The sequence below is a fragment of the Dermochelys coriacea genome, chromosome 1, assembly GCF_009764565.3.
Source record: "Dermochelys coriacea isolate rDerCor1 chromosome 1, rDerCor1.pri.v4, whole genome shotgun sequence".
In the NCBI taxonomy this organism is placed as follows: domain Eukaryota; kingdom Metazoa; phylum Chordata; order Testudines; family Dermochelyidae; genus Dermochelys; species Dermochelys coriacea.
The window spans coordinates 225,192,647-225,208,504 of NC_050068.2; the positions used below are offsets into that span (position 1 = coordinate 225,192,647).

General features: G+C 41.2%; 1 protein-coding gene across 1 annotated transcript in view; it reads left to right on the plus strand.

Annotated features, from left to right (window-relative positions):
- Nucleotides 1-15,858, plus strand: part of LRP6 (LDL receptor related protein 6) — a 196,826-nt gene that overhangs the window by 165,081 nt on the left and 15,887 nt on the right. The window contains 7 exon segments of the mRNA XM_038403027.2: nucleotides 266-314; nucleotides 316-466; nucleotides 2,487-2,698; nucleotides 4,109-4,299; nucleotides 10,904-11,113; nucleotides 12,763-12,888; nucleotides 15,021-15,257. Of these exon segments, the coding sequence (XP_038258955.1) occupies nucleotides 266-314; nucleotides 316-466; nucleotides 2,487-2,698; nucleotides 4,109-4,299; nucleotides 10,904-11,113; nucleotides 12,763-12,888; nucleotides 15,021-15,257 (1,176 nt within the window).

Consider the following 15,858-nt stretch of genomic DNA (forward strand, 5'->3'; position numbering starts at 1 on the left):
TTTCTTTTCTTTTTTTTTTGCATATGAAATTATCCTTGCTTTTTACATCCCACACATAAGAATTTATTTTAAAAGATAGATGTCTTTAAAGCTTTTAAAAAAAAAAAAAAAAACTATGCTGTGTGATGTGTGTATGTGTGGGGAGGAGGAAGGGGGTGATTTCTAGGGGAATGTAAGGTATTGATAGCTTCTGTGTAGTAATGTTAGTAGTGGGTATATAGATAACCAGTGTTTCTGCTCTGTGTGTGTCCCCCTTTTTTTAAAGCTCCTACAACTTTCCTGTTGTTCAGTCAGAAGAACGCAATAATCGCATGGTGATAGTGAGCAACAAAGTCCAGATATCATACTCCCTATCCACAGTCTCAGGAATGTGCGGGCCATCGATTATGACCCCCTAGATAAGCAACTTTACTGGATTGACTCTCGGCAGAACATTATCCGGAAGGCACAAGAAGATGGCAGCCAGGTATCCAGTGAGAGGAATTGCAAAGAGATGAGGCACTGTTTACACGAAGCAATGATTAAATTTTAAATAATATAAATAGACAGACCTCCTGCTAACTCCAGGTTCGCTGCAGCTGGTCTGGGCTGGTAGTGATGAGAACCGCAATAGAAATGGATAGTAGGATTCATTTAGGAAATACAGAAGGGGCAATAGTCTGTGCAGGGGAATAGAGATGACCGGGGAAGGTACACTGACTTGAGAGTAAGAGATTTGGGACTGCATGCCAATGTGGTATGCAGCTCCTGTCTAGGAGTTGGGGAATTCTGGTGTAGGCATGAGGAGAGTGGGATAGTAGACCAGTGGGACTCTAGATGAGAGGCATGAAACAGTTGCAAGAGTCCCAGCAGCATGGAAAGGGAGCACATGATTGGGGAGCAGAGAGGAGGCCTGGATGGGGCCGGAGACAAAGCATGGTGTAGGATGGGTGAGGTAACAGTAATTGATTAAGGCTTGTACAGTTGTTCATTCTCAGACTTTTAAAATCTTTTATTTATTTTTGGTGGCAGGGAATTGAAGACATAATTTTTTTTCTGTTAAAAGAAAATGCAGTTTCTTAAGGAGGGGGTAGGAAGTGTGAGTTGGATTCCATTGAAATGCCCGATCATACTTCACTCCTATTTAGGGATGTTTTTTGTGAACTTCTAAATAATTTAACATCCAAAACTATCAAAAGTGCCAGATCTCTCCAGGACCAGCAGAATAAAACAAGTGTGCAGTTTCTAAGCCAAGTGCTTTGGAAGATGTGACAAGCCAAAAAAAGAGTTGGCAACTTTTCCAAAAGTGCAAGACAAGCTACTTTACAGAGCACCTCTGTCCCCAGAATGTCACATTGAATTTACTCCAGGATTTCCAAAGAGACTGTCGGAGGCTAAGATGCGGTACATGGAATTTCAGCTGGATCAATATGTCTCTAATAAAGTTGTCTGGGTGGGGTAAATCGGGTTTGTCACAGGGAAGACTACTTCAATCTTATCTGTGAAGAGATTACAATGTCTGCATAATAATTTTCTATACGTTGAAGAGAGCCAGAAAGAGGGATTACATGTAGTTGAAATACTTGGGAAAACAGGGAAAACTCAAAGGGAGTAAAATGGGAAAATTCCAAAGTGCTAAATTTCATACCTAGACCAAGGACCAGTGCTAGCAGATGTCTACTCTACCAATTAGAAGGTTCCCTAATGTAATTTTCCTCCTCACATATGTGATGAAAATGATGTAGGAGGATTGATGCGAGAGCTGTTGTCCAAACCATCAGCTGGCCTCCTGAACATTTCTTTTCCTGATAATCTGTCCTATAGACTGCTCAAGTTTAGGGATTATTGGTGACATGGACTTTCTGTTGTAGAGATCTGTGTGTTCTGTATTCATATTAGTCTATGTTCTGAGGAACTGGACTGTCTAAGGAGTTTGGTTTATTAAGAAAAAGAGAATGAGATAGAATTGGAAGTGAAACATGAAAACTGGCCCAGAGAGTGCCTTTCCCAGTGGAAACCTTGACTTTAGTGATCTAGCTGTCTCCTCTCTTAGAGTGGTTGGGATTTAACCAATGTAATCTGTTTTGGGTTGGTGAACTGAGGGGGAAACTTTCAGCAGACAAGAATTGTCCTTTAAGGCATAGTACAGCCAGTCATACAGCGTCCACAACCTCTCAAAACTCCTAGCACTGGTGAGTGTCGGTGCCACTCCCCCAGCCACCTGGGATACCCCCTCAAAGCCCAACAACAACATCAGTTCTTCTGAGCTGCGACCAAATGGTATGATTTCCATCCCCCTAAATCTGCCAGGGTGTGTTTTGTGTCCACTGCTCATTCTGCTGTTGCTCACCAAGGGACCGAGAGAGAGAGAGAGAGACAACTGAACATGTGTTCCTGGTTTAGGATTATATTTTGGAGGTCTCTTTGTAACTTTAAAGAATTTCACATACAGCAGATCCAATTCTAGGTGATGCACTGAATGTAATATCCTTCTGGTGATTTCCCAGAGCCTTACTGTGGTGACAAGTCCAGTTCCCAATCAGAACCTGGACATGCAACCCTATGATCTGAGCATTGACATCTACAGCCGCTACATCTACTGGACTTGTGAAGCCACTAATGTGATTAATGTGACACGCTTGGATGGGAGACCGATGGGCGTGGTGCTGAAAGGAGAAGACGACAGGCCCCGGGCCATTGTGGTGAACCCAGAGAAAGGGTATGTAGTTGTAATGTGGAATGGTAGGGAAAATCCAGCCTGGAGATCCTATTAATAAATCTTGTAGCTGCTGGCTACCCTTCATCAAAATAAAGGTGTCTTTGGAACTTTTGCATTGGTGCTGAAGGTTGAGACTTCTAAAATTCTTAGTGTAAAATACTGGCCCATTGAAGTCAATGGGAATTCTTCCACTGACTTAATTGAGGCCAGGATTTCACTGGTAAAGGTTAGCAGGGTTCAATTATGGCCCTCCTGAGGCTGAGCCTTGTTGGGAAGGAGAGGCGGTGCCGTTAGAGGGTGGTAATGTTGTGTTATAGAAGGGGAGAAGCCCAATACATGGCAGGTCTTGATACATCTTTAAAATGGGTGCAACGGGGAGTGGAGGGCTCACCCTCCCTCCATCCCCACCCACCCCACTTGGCCCTGGACTGGAGCTAGAAATTTGGCACAGCTACTCCTCTGTCATGAAGGAGAGGCAGCCAGGCCATATTTGAGTGATACTGTGACCCCATGCACCAGGTCACAACACTACTCACTCAAACTTGGCTCAGCTGCCCCATAGATTTGAGGGGTGTTGCAACTCCATGTTCCTCACCCCCACCCCACCTTTACAGTCCTTTGGGCACTCATGGGCACCCCAGTCCCTGGGAAGAAGTGGAGCAGGAAACACTCCTAGTCCCCAGGAGAGGGGAGGATTGGATCCAAGCTTTAGGGGGCTTCCTGGGAAGTAGAGATGCAGAAGAAGGATGGGGCCTGGAGCTCCCAAAACCACCTGGCTCCTGGTGGGGATGGTGCTTTTCAGGGCAGGGAGACCATGGGGCTGGGTGCAGTGGGGAAAGCTCAGAGCTGAGTGTGGGGAAGCTGGAAGGGAGTATGTGTGGAGCTGGGTGCAGGACTGGGTATTGGGGAGCAGCAGGGGGAGTGTGTGGGGCTGGGTGCAGGGAGCTCTGGGCCCCAGCCGTAGGAGAATTCTGGTTAAATTCCTGCCCTCTTCACTCACTCTCACATGCATCCTGGTGAAATGCAGGGCAAGAAACATGGCCCCATCCTGCCTAGAAACAGCTCCTGTACAGATGGTCAATTCCTCCTCCCTTGCACACCTGAGTGCTGAGAGATAGAGCAAGCCTATTTCCTGCATGTGTACTAGCCCAGGTAGCCTGTGTTCCCTTCCTCCTGCACCTGCAGAGCACCTGCAAAAGGGAAGGGACAGTTTTTAGCCTGACATTGAAAATGTTTTTTTTTATCCCCAAATCAGTCATTGTCTTAAATAGCTGCCTCCTCCCTCCCACTTCGCACAGTAGTGAGAAGGGATGTTTGTCTCTCTGAGAGATCGTTAGGGGGGAAAAAAGTTAGTTAATAAAAACCTGCATAATTTACGAATCTGTTTGACTCTAACTATTCTTGGTACAGGTACATGTATTTCACTAATCTGCAGGAAAGGTCACCCAAAATTGAGAGGGCAGCACTGGATGGAACTGAACGGGAGATCCTCTTTTTCAGTGGGTTGAGTAAACCTATAGCCCTGGCCCTTGACAGCCAGCTGAGCAAGTTATTCTGGGCTGATTCAGAGCTCCGGAGAATTGAGAGCAGTGACCTTTCAGGTAAAGTAAAACTTATGTTTAGAAATTCATTTGCACTATTAGTTGCTCAATATTAGTGCTGTTCACTTCAATTTCTAGTTTCAAGACCTTGGTTAGCTTCTCCCTCAACGCCAGTTCACAAATAATCACTTCTCTTTTTCATGGATATCACTTTTTTGGAGTACTAGTACCTGTCAGGCAAACCAGGAAGTGTACAGTTGGTGAAAAATCTGTTCTATAGGGTTAAGTCGGCATGCACTGGCCATTTCTGTGCCTGTGGCAACATAAACTATATAATACCTGCAATGTCTGTCCTTGTACTTCAGATGAGTGTCCGTTCCCCCATCTGCATGCATGTATGAGATATGAGAGTAAAAGTAGAGACTGGTGATGGAAAATAAATGAATTTGGTAGTAAAGTATTGCATTGATATATTCTCATTAATGATATAATAATGCTTTGGAATTCTGTAGTGCATTCCATCCAAGGACACTAATTTGCTTTCCGTCTTCTATTTAAGTTTCATAACATGTCTGTATGATAGGACAAGTGGTATTATTTGAGTTGCAAGTGTATGCAATTTGCCCAGTGACACACAATAAGTTAATGGAAGATCCAGAAAAAGAACTCTTGACTCTTAATCGAGTGTTACAACCAGTAGACCACACTTAGTGCATTAAAACATTTGAAATTTTGGTATGATGTATCCTTGGATGACCTTGACCACTACAGATTCAGCATCTGCAGGATTTAACTGACATCTGAAACTTACTCGTTCCTTGTTTCTCCTTTTGCATCTGTTATGTCAATTTTTAGAACACCAAAGTCGAAGGCTGGTGTAAATTATAAATCCCACTCTTTTATTTTTAAATTATCTTACTTTAAAACAAAAAAAAAGCTGTCATCAGATTTTAGGTATTGTTTATTAAAACCTCACCATTCCTTCCATGAACATGGAGAATTTTTTTCCAAAACACTCATCTTTAGACATTTGCACTGCAAGATAAGTTACAGCAATTATCAGTGTAAATCCTAACTGTTCAGACAGATTGCTAGTTAAAGAATGCTGATTAATAGGCCTTTCAGTTTAAAAAAAAAAAAAGCATAATTTTTCTGCATGTGTGTTCTTAAAAACTCTCTTGCTGCCTGTGTCTGCAGATGCTGCTACTCTTACAAAGAGGGACGGCATGCTTCATATCTGATAGGATAGGAGAGAGGAGAATGCTCCCAACAGATACCTGGAGCCCAGTTGTGTTCTTCTAATAATAGAAATCCCATTGAAGTCAATTGGACTTTCACAGAAGAAATGGCTCGTCTACACAGGGAAATGGACTGGAATAGTTCCTTATGTGGACACTAGTTTGGAATAAAAGGTCAGTATATTCCAGAATAATTAGTTTATTTTGGACACACACTAATTATTCTGGAATACATTGACTTTTATTCTGGAACTGTGTGTCCACACAGGCAGCTAGTCTGAAACGGCTATTCCAGTCAGTTTCCCCCATGTAGGAGGGAAGTAATGGCCGGAAAAAAGTCCTGTTAGTCATGTTTCATTCTTGAGCAAACATGGATTTCTAAGCCTTTAGGATCTTCCTTTATGACAATCCTGGTGGAACTAATGGATGTTTTGTGAACTTTGTGGTCCCCACTTTAGGATTTCTTATTTAGATGAAGGATAAATATCATGGTCTTGGTTTAGTCACAAATAGTAAATTAATCTCAGTCATAAATATGGGTGAAAAACTGAGGTACTTTTAAGAGACTGAGATTTTTGTTAAGCTAAAAATTTGTGCAATATGTTGAGAAATGTCATGTAGATCCCCCACCTCCTCACTGGATCATAAAAGAACTCTGTCCAAAGAGGTGAAACTTTTATTTTTGTAAAGGTTGACAGCAAAAGTCATGCTTCCCTTTCTCAAGTCCTCTTTGTGCACCTCTCCACCCCTTCTTGGCATCTCACAGCTAGTGTTCCTGCAACAGATGACTCATGCTCATAGATTTTAAAGCCAGAAGGGACCATTGTGGTCGTCTAGCTGACCTCTTGCGTTACACACACCATAGAACCTCACCCTAGTAATTCCTGCATCAAGCTAGATATGGCCTTCTACAGAATCCATTAACATCTTTCCTAGGGCCAAATTCATCACTGGTGTAGCTCCAGATGATGGAGTCAAAGTGCTGTCTGTAGTTTAAAGCTGCGGGGGGAGGATTCCTAGGCGCTGTGTCAGAACCCATGTCTACACTACAGGCACTGTAGCAGTATAGCTATGGCACCTTAGCTATGCCAGCATAACCTCACAGTGTAGACATAGAATACAGCGAAAGATGGGGGGTTTCTGTTATTGTAGGAACTCCTACTCCCTGAGCAACGGTAGCTAGGTTAATGGATGCATTCTTCCATTGACCTAACTATGTCTGTGCTGGGGGTTAAAAGTCAGCATAGTTGCGGCACTCAGGGATGTGGATTTTTCACACCACTGTGGGCTGTAGGAAAGTCACTCTCTAGGTTTTAAGTGTAGACCAGGCCAGAATCTATCAGCTAATCACTATGAGACATCAGGCAAACTACTTAACCTATCTGTGCCTCACTTTACCCATCTTAAAATGGAGGTGATAGTTAGTTAATTTAACTTACTGTAAAGCACTATGAGAGTATCTAAAGAGCCTATAAAAATGCAAAACATAGTTATTTATATTAATAAACATGGACTGTTCATAAATATGAAATAATAAAACATTCAGGTATTATAATAATAAATAACTTTTTGGTCCCAAAAGCAAATCTTGGCAACACATTCCTTGGAAAAAAATGGTAGCCTTTTATATGTGGTGGTTCACTGTACTAGTCTTTTTTAAAAATGTCAATTACTGTTTTTGCAAAGCATAGTGTAGTTGAACACGTTCACAAGTTATTATCTGCTGTAGGGGTTTTTTGGTTTGTTTTTTAAGTTTTAGATAGAAATGATCTGAACACAGCAGAAGGTTTGGCAGTGTTTGGATTTTGATCCAAACATTCCAGCTGTGGGTTCTCTATACTTTTAGTTTCTGTGATGAGTGTGTGTGAGTAAAAGTAAGTATAAGTGCAGGGCATAATAAATTCACTACATCTGTTTACAGGTCACCGAATTCACAGTATAATTGTGTAGTGTAATCTAAGCTTTGGGGTTTTTTTAAATATAAATTTCTAGCCCTCGAGTTGTGAAGAAAATAAATGTAAAAAGTCAATGTAAAGTAGCGCAGAGTAAGTTTGCAGGCCATCTTCAGCAATAGCTCTGAGACAAGTATGAACTGCGCTCCCTTTCATCTGAATGGAATTTTAACTCTGAAATCTAATAATGACCATTTAAAAGTCAGTGCTGTTAAATAATTGTCTATCACTGTAGCATAAACATTCAGCTAATGTGCTTCTCCTGGTCGCTGCTGAGGGTTGCTAGAGAACTGAGAGGGAGTCTTCACTGGGAAAAAGGGTATATTCCTAATTCAAATTAACTAACACATGGTAACTAACACATAGTAAAAACCTAGTGAAGGCAAGGCAATTTATAATTTTCACACTAGTTTGCAGGTTGAGTTAACTCCTCCATAGTCTTTAAGGGTTTACATTTTCCTACTAACTAGTATGAAAACTACAAAGTGCCTTATCTTCACTAGGATTTTACATCATATTAGTGAATTCAAATGAACAACTCCCCTTTTTTCCCTGATGAAGACAAGGCTGAAGAGTTCAGGCCCATACACAAAACTTAAAATTGCTGTTGATCCTTTCCACTAGGGTTAGGGAAAAAAAGTACTTCCCCTCCTCTTTGCCAAAAGTCTTAATCACCTCATGAGAGCCAAAACCCTAAACTGCCTTATAGCTGAACTACTTGGTAATAGCGACCATAATATAATTAAATTTAACATCCTTGTGGGGGAGAAAACACCAAAGAAGCCCACCACAGTAGCGTTTAACTTCATAAAGGGGAACTACACAAAAATGAGGACGTTAGTTAAATGGAAATTAGAAGGTATAGTCACAAAAGTGAAATGCTTACAAGTTGCATGGAAATGTTTTAAAAACACCATAATAAACTCAAATTAAATTAAACATATTTTAAAATTAAAAAACATAGTAAGCAGATCAAAAAATGTTACCATGACTAAACAACGAAGTAAAAGTAGTGGTTAAAGGCAAAAATGCATCCTTTAAAAATTGCAAGTTAAATCCTACTGAGGAAAATAGAAATGAGCATAAATTCTGGCAACGCAAATATAAAAATATAATTAGGCAGGCCAAAAAAGAATTTGAATAGCAGCTACCCAAAGATTCAAAAAATAACAGCAAAAAAAAATTTTAAGTACATCAGATGCAGGAAGTCTCCCAAACAATCAGTGGGGCCACTGGACAATTGAGGTGCTAAAGGGGTGCTCCAGGAAAATACGGCCATTGCTGGAAAAGCTAAAGGAATTCTTTCACATCCTCTGCCATGAAGACTGATGCAGGAAGATTCCCACACCTCAGCCATTCTTATTAGATGACAAATCTGAGGAAGTGTCCCAGACTGAGGTGTCAGTTGAGAAGGTTTTGGAACAAATTGATAAATTTAACAGTAATAATTCACTAGGACCATATGACATTCATCCAAGAGTTCTGAAGGGACTCAAATGTCAAGTTGCAGAACTACTAACTGTGGTATGTAACCTATCATTTAAGTCAGCTTCTGTACCAGATGACTGGAGGATAGCTAATGTGACACCAAATTTAAAAAAAAAAGGCTCCAGAAGCGATCCTGGCAATTACAGGCTGGTAAGCCTAACTTCAGTACCAAGCAAATTGGTTGAAACTATAGTAAAAAACAGAATTATTAGACACTTAAATGAACACAATTTGTTGGGGGAAGAGTCAGCGTGGCTTTTGTAAAGGGAAATCATGCCTCACCAATCTGTTAGAATTCTTTGAGGGAGTCAAAAAACAAGGCTGATCAAGTGGATATGGTGTACCAGCATTTGACAAGGTCCCTCACCAAAGGCTCTTAAGCAACCATGGGATAAGAGGGAAGGTCCTCTCCTGGATCAGTAACTGGTTAAAAGACAGGAAACAAAGGGTATGAATAAATGATCAGTTTTCAGAATGGAGAGAGGTAAATAGCGGTGTCCCTTAGGAATCTGTACTGGGACCAGTGCTGTTCAGCATTCATAAAGGGCCTGGGAAAAGGGGTAAACAGGTGGCAAAATTAGCAGATGATACAAAATTACTGAAGACAGTTAAATCCAAAGCAGATTTACAAAGGGATTTCACAAAACTGGGTCACTGGGCAACAAAATGGCAGAGGAACTTCAGTGTTGATAAGTGGTAAGTAATTCACATTGGAAAACCTAATCCCAACAGAACGTTAGGAATTATTAGGAAAGAGATTAGATAATAAAACAGAAAATATCATATTGCCTCTATATAAATCCATGGTACTTTTACATCTTGAATATTGTGTGCAGTTCTAGTCACCCCATTTCAAAAAATATAGATTAGAATTGGAAAAGATACACAGAAGAGCAACAAAAATGGTTGAGTATGGAACAGCTTCTGGATGAGGAGAGATTAAAAAGACTGGGGGCTTTTCAGCTTGGAAAAGAGACGACTAAGAAGGGATATGACAGAGGTCTGTAAAATCATGACTGGTGTGGAGAAAGTGAATAAGGACAAGTTATTTATCCCTTCACAATGCACAGGAACTGGGGTCCCCTGAAATTAATAGGCAGCAAGTTTAAAACAAAATAATAGAAGTACTTCACACAATGCACTTAGTGTTTAATTTGTAATGAAAGAGGTGCCAGGGCTCAATCAATTTTTTTTTACTTTCATAACTTATGCGACAAGCCCAGAGATGCTGGGGCCATGAACCACCAAGCCCCGAGATGCCTGGGCTCAGCCTGGGCAAGCCCTGGCACAAAACTATAATGGGATTGTTTAAAAAAAAAAAAAAAAAAAAAAAAAAAAAGTTAATGGAGGACAGATCCATCAATGGCTATTAGCTAAGATGGTAAGGGATGCGAGCCCATGCTCTGGGTGTCCCTAGCCTATGATTGCCAGAAGCTGGGAGTAGACAATGGGATGGATAACTCAGCGATTACTGATTCAGTTCATTCCCTCTGAAGCAGCTGGCATTGGCCACTGTCGGAAAACAGCATACTGGGCCAGATTGACCATTGGTCTGGCCCTGTATAGCCATCCTTATGCCTTATACCAACTTTTTCTATACCCTTCCAGCAGTTATGAGTTATCTAGCTGCTTCTAGAATGCAGTTATGAGTTATCAGTACAGTACAATTTGCAGTACAAAATGAAGTTGAGTCAGCGTAAAGCTGAATTTAATATCAAAGTAATACAAGTGGTACTATACTACTTGCTGTAATACAAAATTAAAAACACCTTCCATATTTTTGGATTTCCCTGAAGCTACCTTGGAGCTTCCACTCCCCGCGCTGGGGATTGGGGATCTGGCTGCAGAATTTAAATCCAGACAGCTACTGAGGACATTCGACTGTGTACATGAGTGTGCAATATGCATATTTACATCTATGTAAAATATGTTCATGATGATATCTTGATCTCTTCCAATTGTTAAACCACAACCTCCTTTCCAAAGGGGCGAATCGAATAGTTTTAGAAGACTCCAATATCTTGCAACCTGTTGGGCTGACAGTATTTGAAAACTGGCTGTACTGGATTGACAAGCAACAGCAAATGATAGAAAAAATCGACATGACTGGTCGAGAAGGACGTACAAAAGTCCAGGCTCGTATTGCACAGCTCAGCGACATACATGCAGTTAAAGAACTAAACATCCAGGAATACAGTAAGTATTGTCCCCATTAGCAAGAAGCAATAGGGGGTGTGGGGTGGGGGGGGGGGAGTGGCGCAACAGGGAATTATTAATGGCATAGGGAGACATTTCTTCCTATGTCACTGATTTAAATCCACCCCAGGTCAGTAGTGGCCAAAAGGCTGATAAGGGGCCTGTGTGGAGTTTTCTCAGTACAACTCCCAGTGGACAGGAGACCATCACAAAAACCACTATCACGTTTTGTCACTGAGGATGTCTCTACACTGGAGCTGGAAGGTGTGATTTCCCAGCTTGAGGAGACATACCCACTTTAGCTCTGATTGAGCTGGCACACTAAAGAGAAGGGAAGCCATGGTGGTGCGAGCACCTGGAGAGGCTAGCTGCCTTGAGTTCTGATCCTGATCAGAATGATTCATAGATACTAAGGTCAGAAGGGACCATTCTGATCATCTAGTCTGACCTCCTGCACAGCACAGGCCAAAATATAAATAAATGTGTGTGTGTGTGTGTGTGTGTGTGTGTGTGTGTGTGTAGTGCAGATCTCCTTGAGCTAGAAATTGCACCTTTCAGCTTCAGTGTAGACATACCCTAATGGGCAACCTTATAGGTAGTCCTATGACAGACACTAAGGATTGAGTGGCTATAGAAACTAAAATACCATCTTAGTCCTAGAGGAGGTTCCTTTGGATCAGGGTTGTGACACATTCATGGGGTGGAGTAGTTAAGTTTAGCCTGCCACATGCTTTGTCTGTTTAAAGTACTTCAGCCCCTTTCACCAGGAGTAAATGCACTCAAATAGTTTTTAAACTTTTTTTTCGAAGAGTACAAACTTTTTCCTAACTTGAAATGAATGGGGGTTGGCTGGGGATGGGTGCAGCCAAGTGGAGCCACAGCTATCATAGAGGAAGCAATCACGTTAACATAAGTATGATGTGTGCTTTGAACTGGAGAATTTTTTTAGGAAACTGTCTGGGGATATTAATTAAAGCTGATGACTACTAGCTTTGTTTGCCATTAATCACAGTAAATCTGTCAAGAATTTCAAGAAGAAACCGGGCATCCTTATTAAACATTAAAATGAAGAGACATATTTATCTAGATCATATTCATTTGAGTTTTGGAGGCAGTGCAAATACTTCAGACTTTGTAAATCAGAAAGGTTTGCTTTTTTTTTATTGGCTTAGAGAGAGCAAGCGAGTGCAGTATTAAATTTTAGGCACCTTTGTTGTATTCTTCCAGAACTAATTCTGCCTTTCTCAAGAAACAAACCTTTAGGTTTTGTTTCCTGTTTTTAAAAGGTTGCAGTGCGTGATTTTATTTTTTATGATGCTTCAGATCACAAATAATTATAAATGCCTGTGAAGGAAAAAAGATACACTCTGGAGCTGCTTGTCGTGAAGGTTTTCCATTTGGAAAGGGAGAAAGGGAGGCAGGCCATTGTCGTAATGAGCTCCATGCAGGTGAACCTCCTGTGTCCATGTGGAGCCCCACTGCAGGGGATCTACCCCATATGAGCTCATTATGGGATCAGGGCCTGAAAAAGTAAATCTGGATTATTTTTTACCCAAGCTTTACTAATTAATTTCTTCTGTCTAAATAATCTCAACCAGACATGTGGGTTTGGGGTTATATTGCATAAAGATCTTGTTTATAAATTGCAGGACAGCATCCTTGTTCTCAAGATAATGGCGGGTGTTCGCACATTTGTATTGTGAAGGGTGATGGTACAACCCGGTGTTCTTGTCCGGTGCACCTTGTTCTGCTTCAGGATGAACTATCCTGTGGAGGTAAGTCCTTCCAGTTGTCTGCATTTCCTTAGTTGAACCCCTAACATGTGGTTTGGATGGCCTTCATGTTAGCCACATGCTTCAATCTGGGAGCAGTTCTGGAGGGAGGAAAGGCAAGTGCCATGAGGAGATGAGCTTTCCTGCATAAGATGTCTTGAACAATGCTTTTCCACACCGAGTATCTGGATACCATTTTGGTCTCTTCAATAGCTCTACAACTAACCTGTCCCAGTGAGTGTTGTTAATTAACTCTGAGGCAAGAAGGCTTTTCAAAATACAGATTTCCGTTGTCCTTAGTAACTAAAAGGGCACTGAGTTATTTCAGGATTTTTTTTTTTTTTATTCAATGGTTTGTAATACCATCTGAGAAAGCTGAGCTGTTCCCCCCGCTCCGCTTTTGTTAGTGTGACATTTTCTATTTGACACACAATTGGCTTTGAAAATAGCTGAAATTAATCAAGCTGGTTTTGTTTAACCTGCTACTTTAAAGCACACCACACACTTTTGTGTGGCTTCCCCAGGACCACCAGTGCTAAACACATAGCTCTTGGCGAGAGGTATTTTTAAGTTAGCTGCTGCTAAAGAGGGAGCACAGAGTACTGTTTTTGTGAACCTTGCCTAAGTGGCTTGAAAAAATAAAAATCATTTTGGGTACAGTAAGACTCAAAGCCCTGATTAACATTTGATAGAAAAAATTGTCGTAACTACCTCAGGCAGGTTCAATTTAGGGGCTCATAATTCTGCAATAAGTATAAACCGGAAGTACAAATGAGTTTTTCAGTCTACTCCTTGGCACCACCCTAGAGGTGGGTAATTACCACCCTTGGGGGTATTCTCAGCAGAGGCCAAGGACTGACTAACCCATGGGGCTTGGAGGTGGCTCTTCTAGATGAGAATTTAGGCAGAGTTCTGTGAGGGGAACTGGAACCTCTCTTGCCTTCATTGTACCTGATCTGTGGCTAAGCAGAGGACTTTAGTCTCTAGGGTGCTGATTTGTCAACTTCTTGCCTCTGCTAAATTTCTCTCTCTCACACTCACACTCACACACACTGAAAGACAAGAGGTGGAGGATCAACAATTGTTGCACTGAATTTTTAAAATAGCAAATTGTTTCCCCAAATTGTTGTAGATTTTTCTGATTCTGGGATCTTCTGCTTGTGTACCATCTATCCTTCCTTCTTCCTCTTCATTTCCGTCTTCAAAGTCATCCCATGCACACCACTCCAAACTGCAGCTGGAGGCGGGGGGAGAGTCAATATAGAGCAATGGAAGATGCTGCCCTTCTGACCAGGCCCTGCTGGTTCAAGGAGGGAGGTAGAGGAGAGCTTAGGAACTTCATTCTCTTTCTGTTGACATGTTGAGTGGATTTGTTGAGCAATTCTGTAGCCAGCAAGGCGACATGTGGTCACGCAGTGGAAAAAGAACTAACATAATCCAGATATTTTCTGAGTGCAAATTTAATGTTAGGCCAAAAAAGGGCCTCTTCGTTTAAAAAAAAAATGCACGCTTACTACATAAGATTAACAGTTACTGTAGTAAATGTTAAATAACTGCTAACAGCTGTGTGGAGATAGCAGGAGTTGACTTGATGGAGCAATTTTTTTGTCTTTTTAAAACAAGTTTGACTGAACACAGTTATAGAGGGCACATAACTAGACATTGAGTCACAGCACATCCATCTGCAGCACATTATATCCTTTTAATGTTTTCTATACAATTATTGTTGAACATTAAAAAGAAAGCAAGCCATTTTTTGTGCACATAGTGGGATTGCGGGAAAGGGGGAAAAGAGGAAGAGAAACACTCTGTGTGTTGACTTCAAGTGAAAACCTTTGAAGACTTAATGAAGTACAAGGGAATGGTATACTGTGCTGGTGGAGAATTGTCCTTTGAATTTTGCATGCATATGTTTCTTCATCCTCTCTTTGTGCCAGATTGTACTCCAGTTACATGAGCCTGCACTCTGGCATATGAAGCTCAGAGCTGCACCAATCACTGAGGGGGAAAAAAATACCATGCATGGGATATGTTTGTCAAAGAGTTGGGTTGTCCGACCTCTCTCCTTTAAGATGTGCTGCTTGTAGACATGGATTATTGATGTGTTCCTTTGGGTTTTTTTGTTTTTTTAAAAGAACCCCCAACATGCTCCCCTCAGCAATTCACCTGTTTCACGGGGGAGATTGACTGCATCCCAGTGGCCTGGCGCTGTGATGGATTCACTGAATGTGAAGACCATAGTGATGAAAAGAACTGCCCTGTCTGTTCAGACTCCCAGTTCCAGTGTGAAAGTGGACAGTGCATAGACAGCATTTTCCGGTGCAACGGAGAGGCAAATTGCCAGGACAACTCAGATGAAAAGAACTGTGAAGGTATAGTGGATGCTTGAGAGTTAAGCACCTAAATACCTTTAAAATCTGGTCCCTGGTTGATAGAGCACTAGATTAGGAGCCAGAGGATCTTGATGTAATTCCCAGCTCTGTCACTTGTTTGCTGTGTGAGCTTTGGCAAGTCATTTCACATCTGTGTCTTTCCCCAACTGTAAAATGGGGATAATGAAACTGACCTCCTTTGTAAAGCACTTTGAGGTCTACTGATGTTATTTAAGAATAAGATATTTTATTTCAAGCTCTAAAAATCTCAAAGCATTGGACTTAGTTTTGTGTTTAATCGTATGCTGAGAGAGCTGTTTGAATACCTCTTATTGACTAATGGAAACTGTGGGAAAATGAGATTACCATTAATTTATTATACAATATCTGAATACAATGGAAGTTAAAGTGAGTGTGGATGGGTGAGAATGCAGATGGATGAGAGAGTTTTGGAGATGTCCTCCACCTGCAAACTCCAAAAAAAGGCCGCATGCAGAGAAGTGATACTAGTGTGCCAAATGTGAACAGCCTCCGATTTTTGTAGTTTTAGAAGGTTTTTTGTAAATTAAATGAATTTTCATGTTGGTTGGAAGTTGCTTGG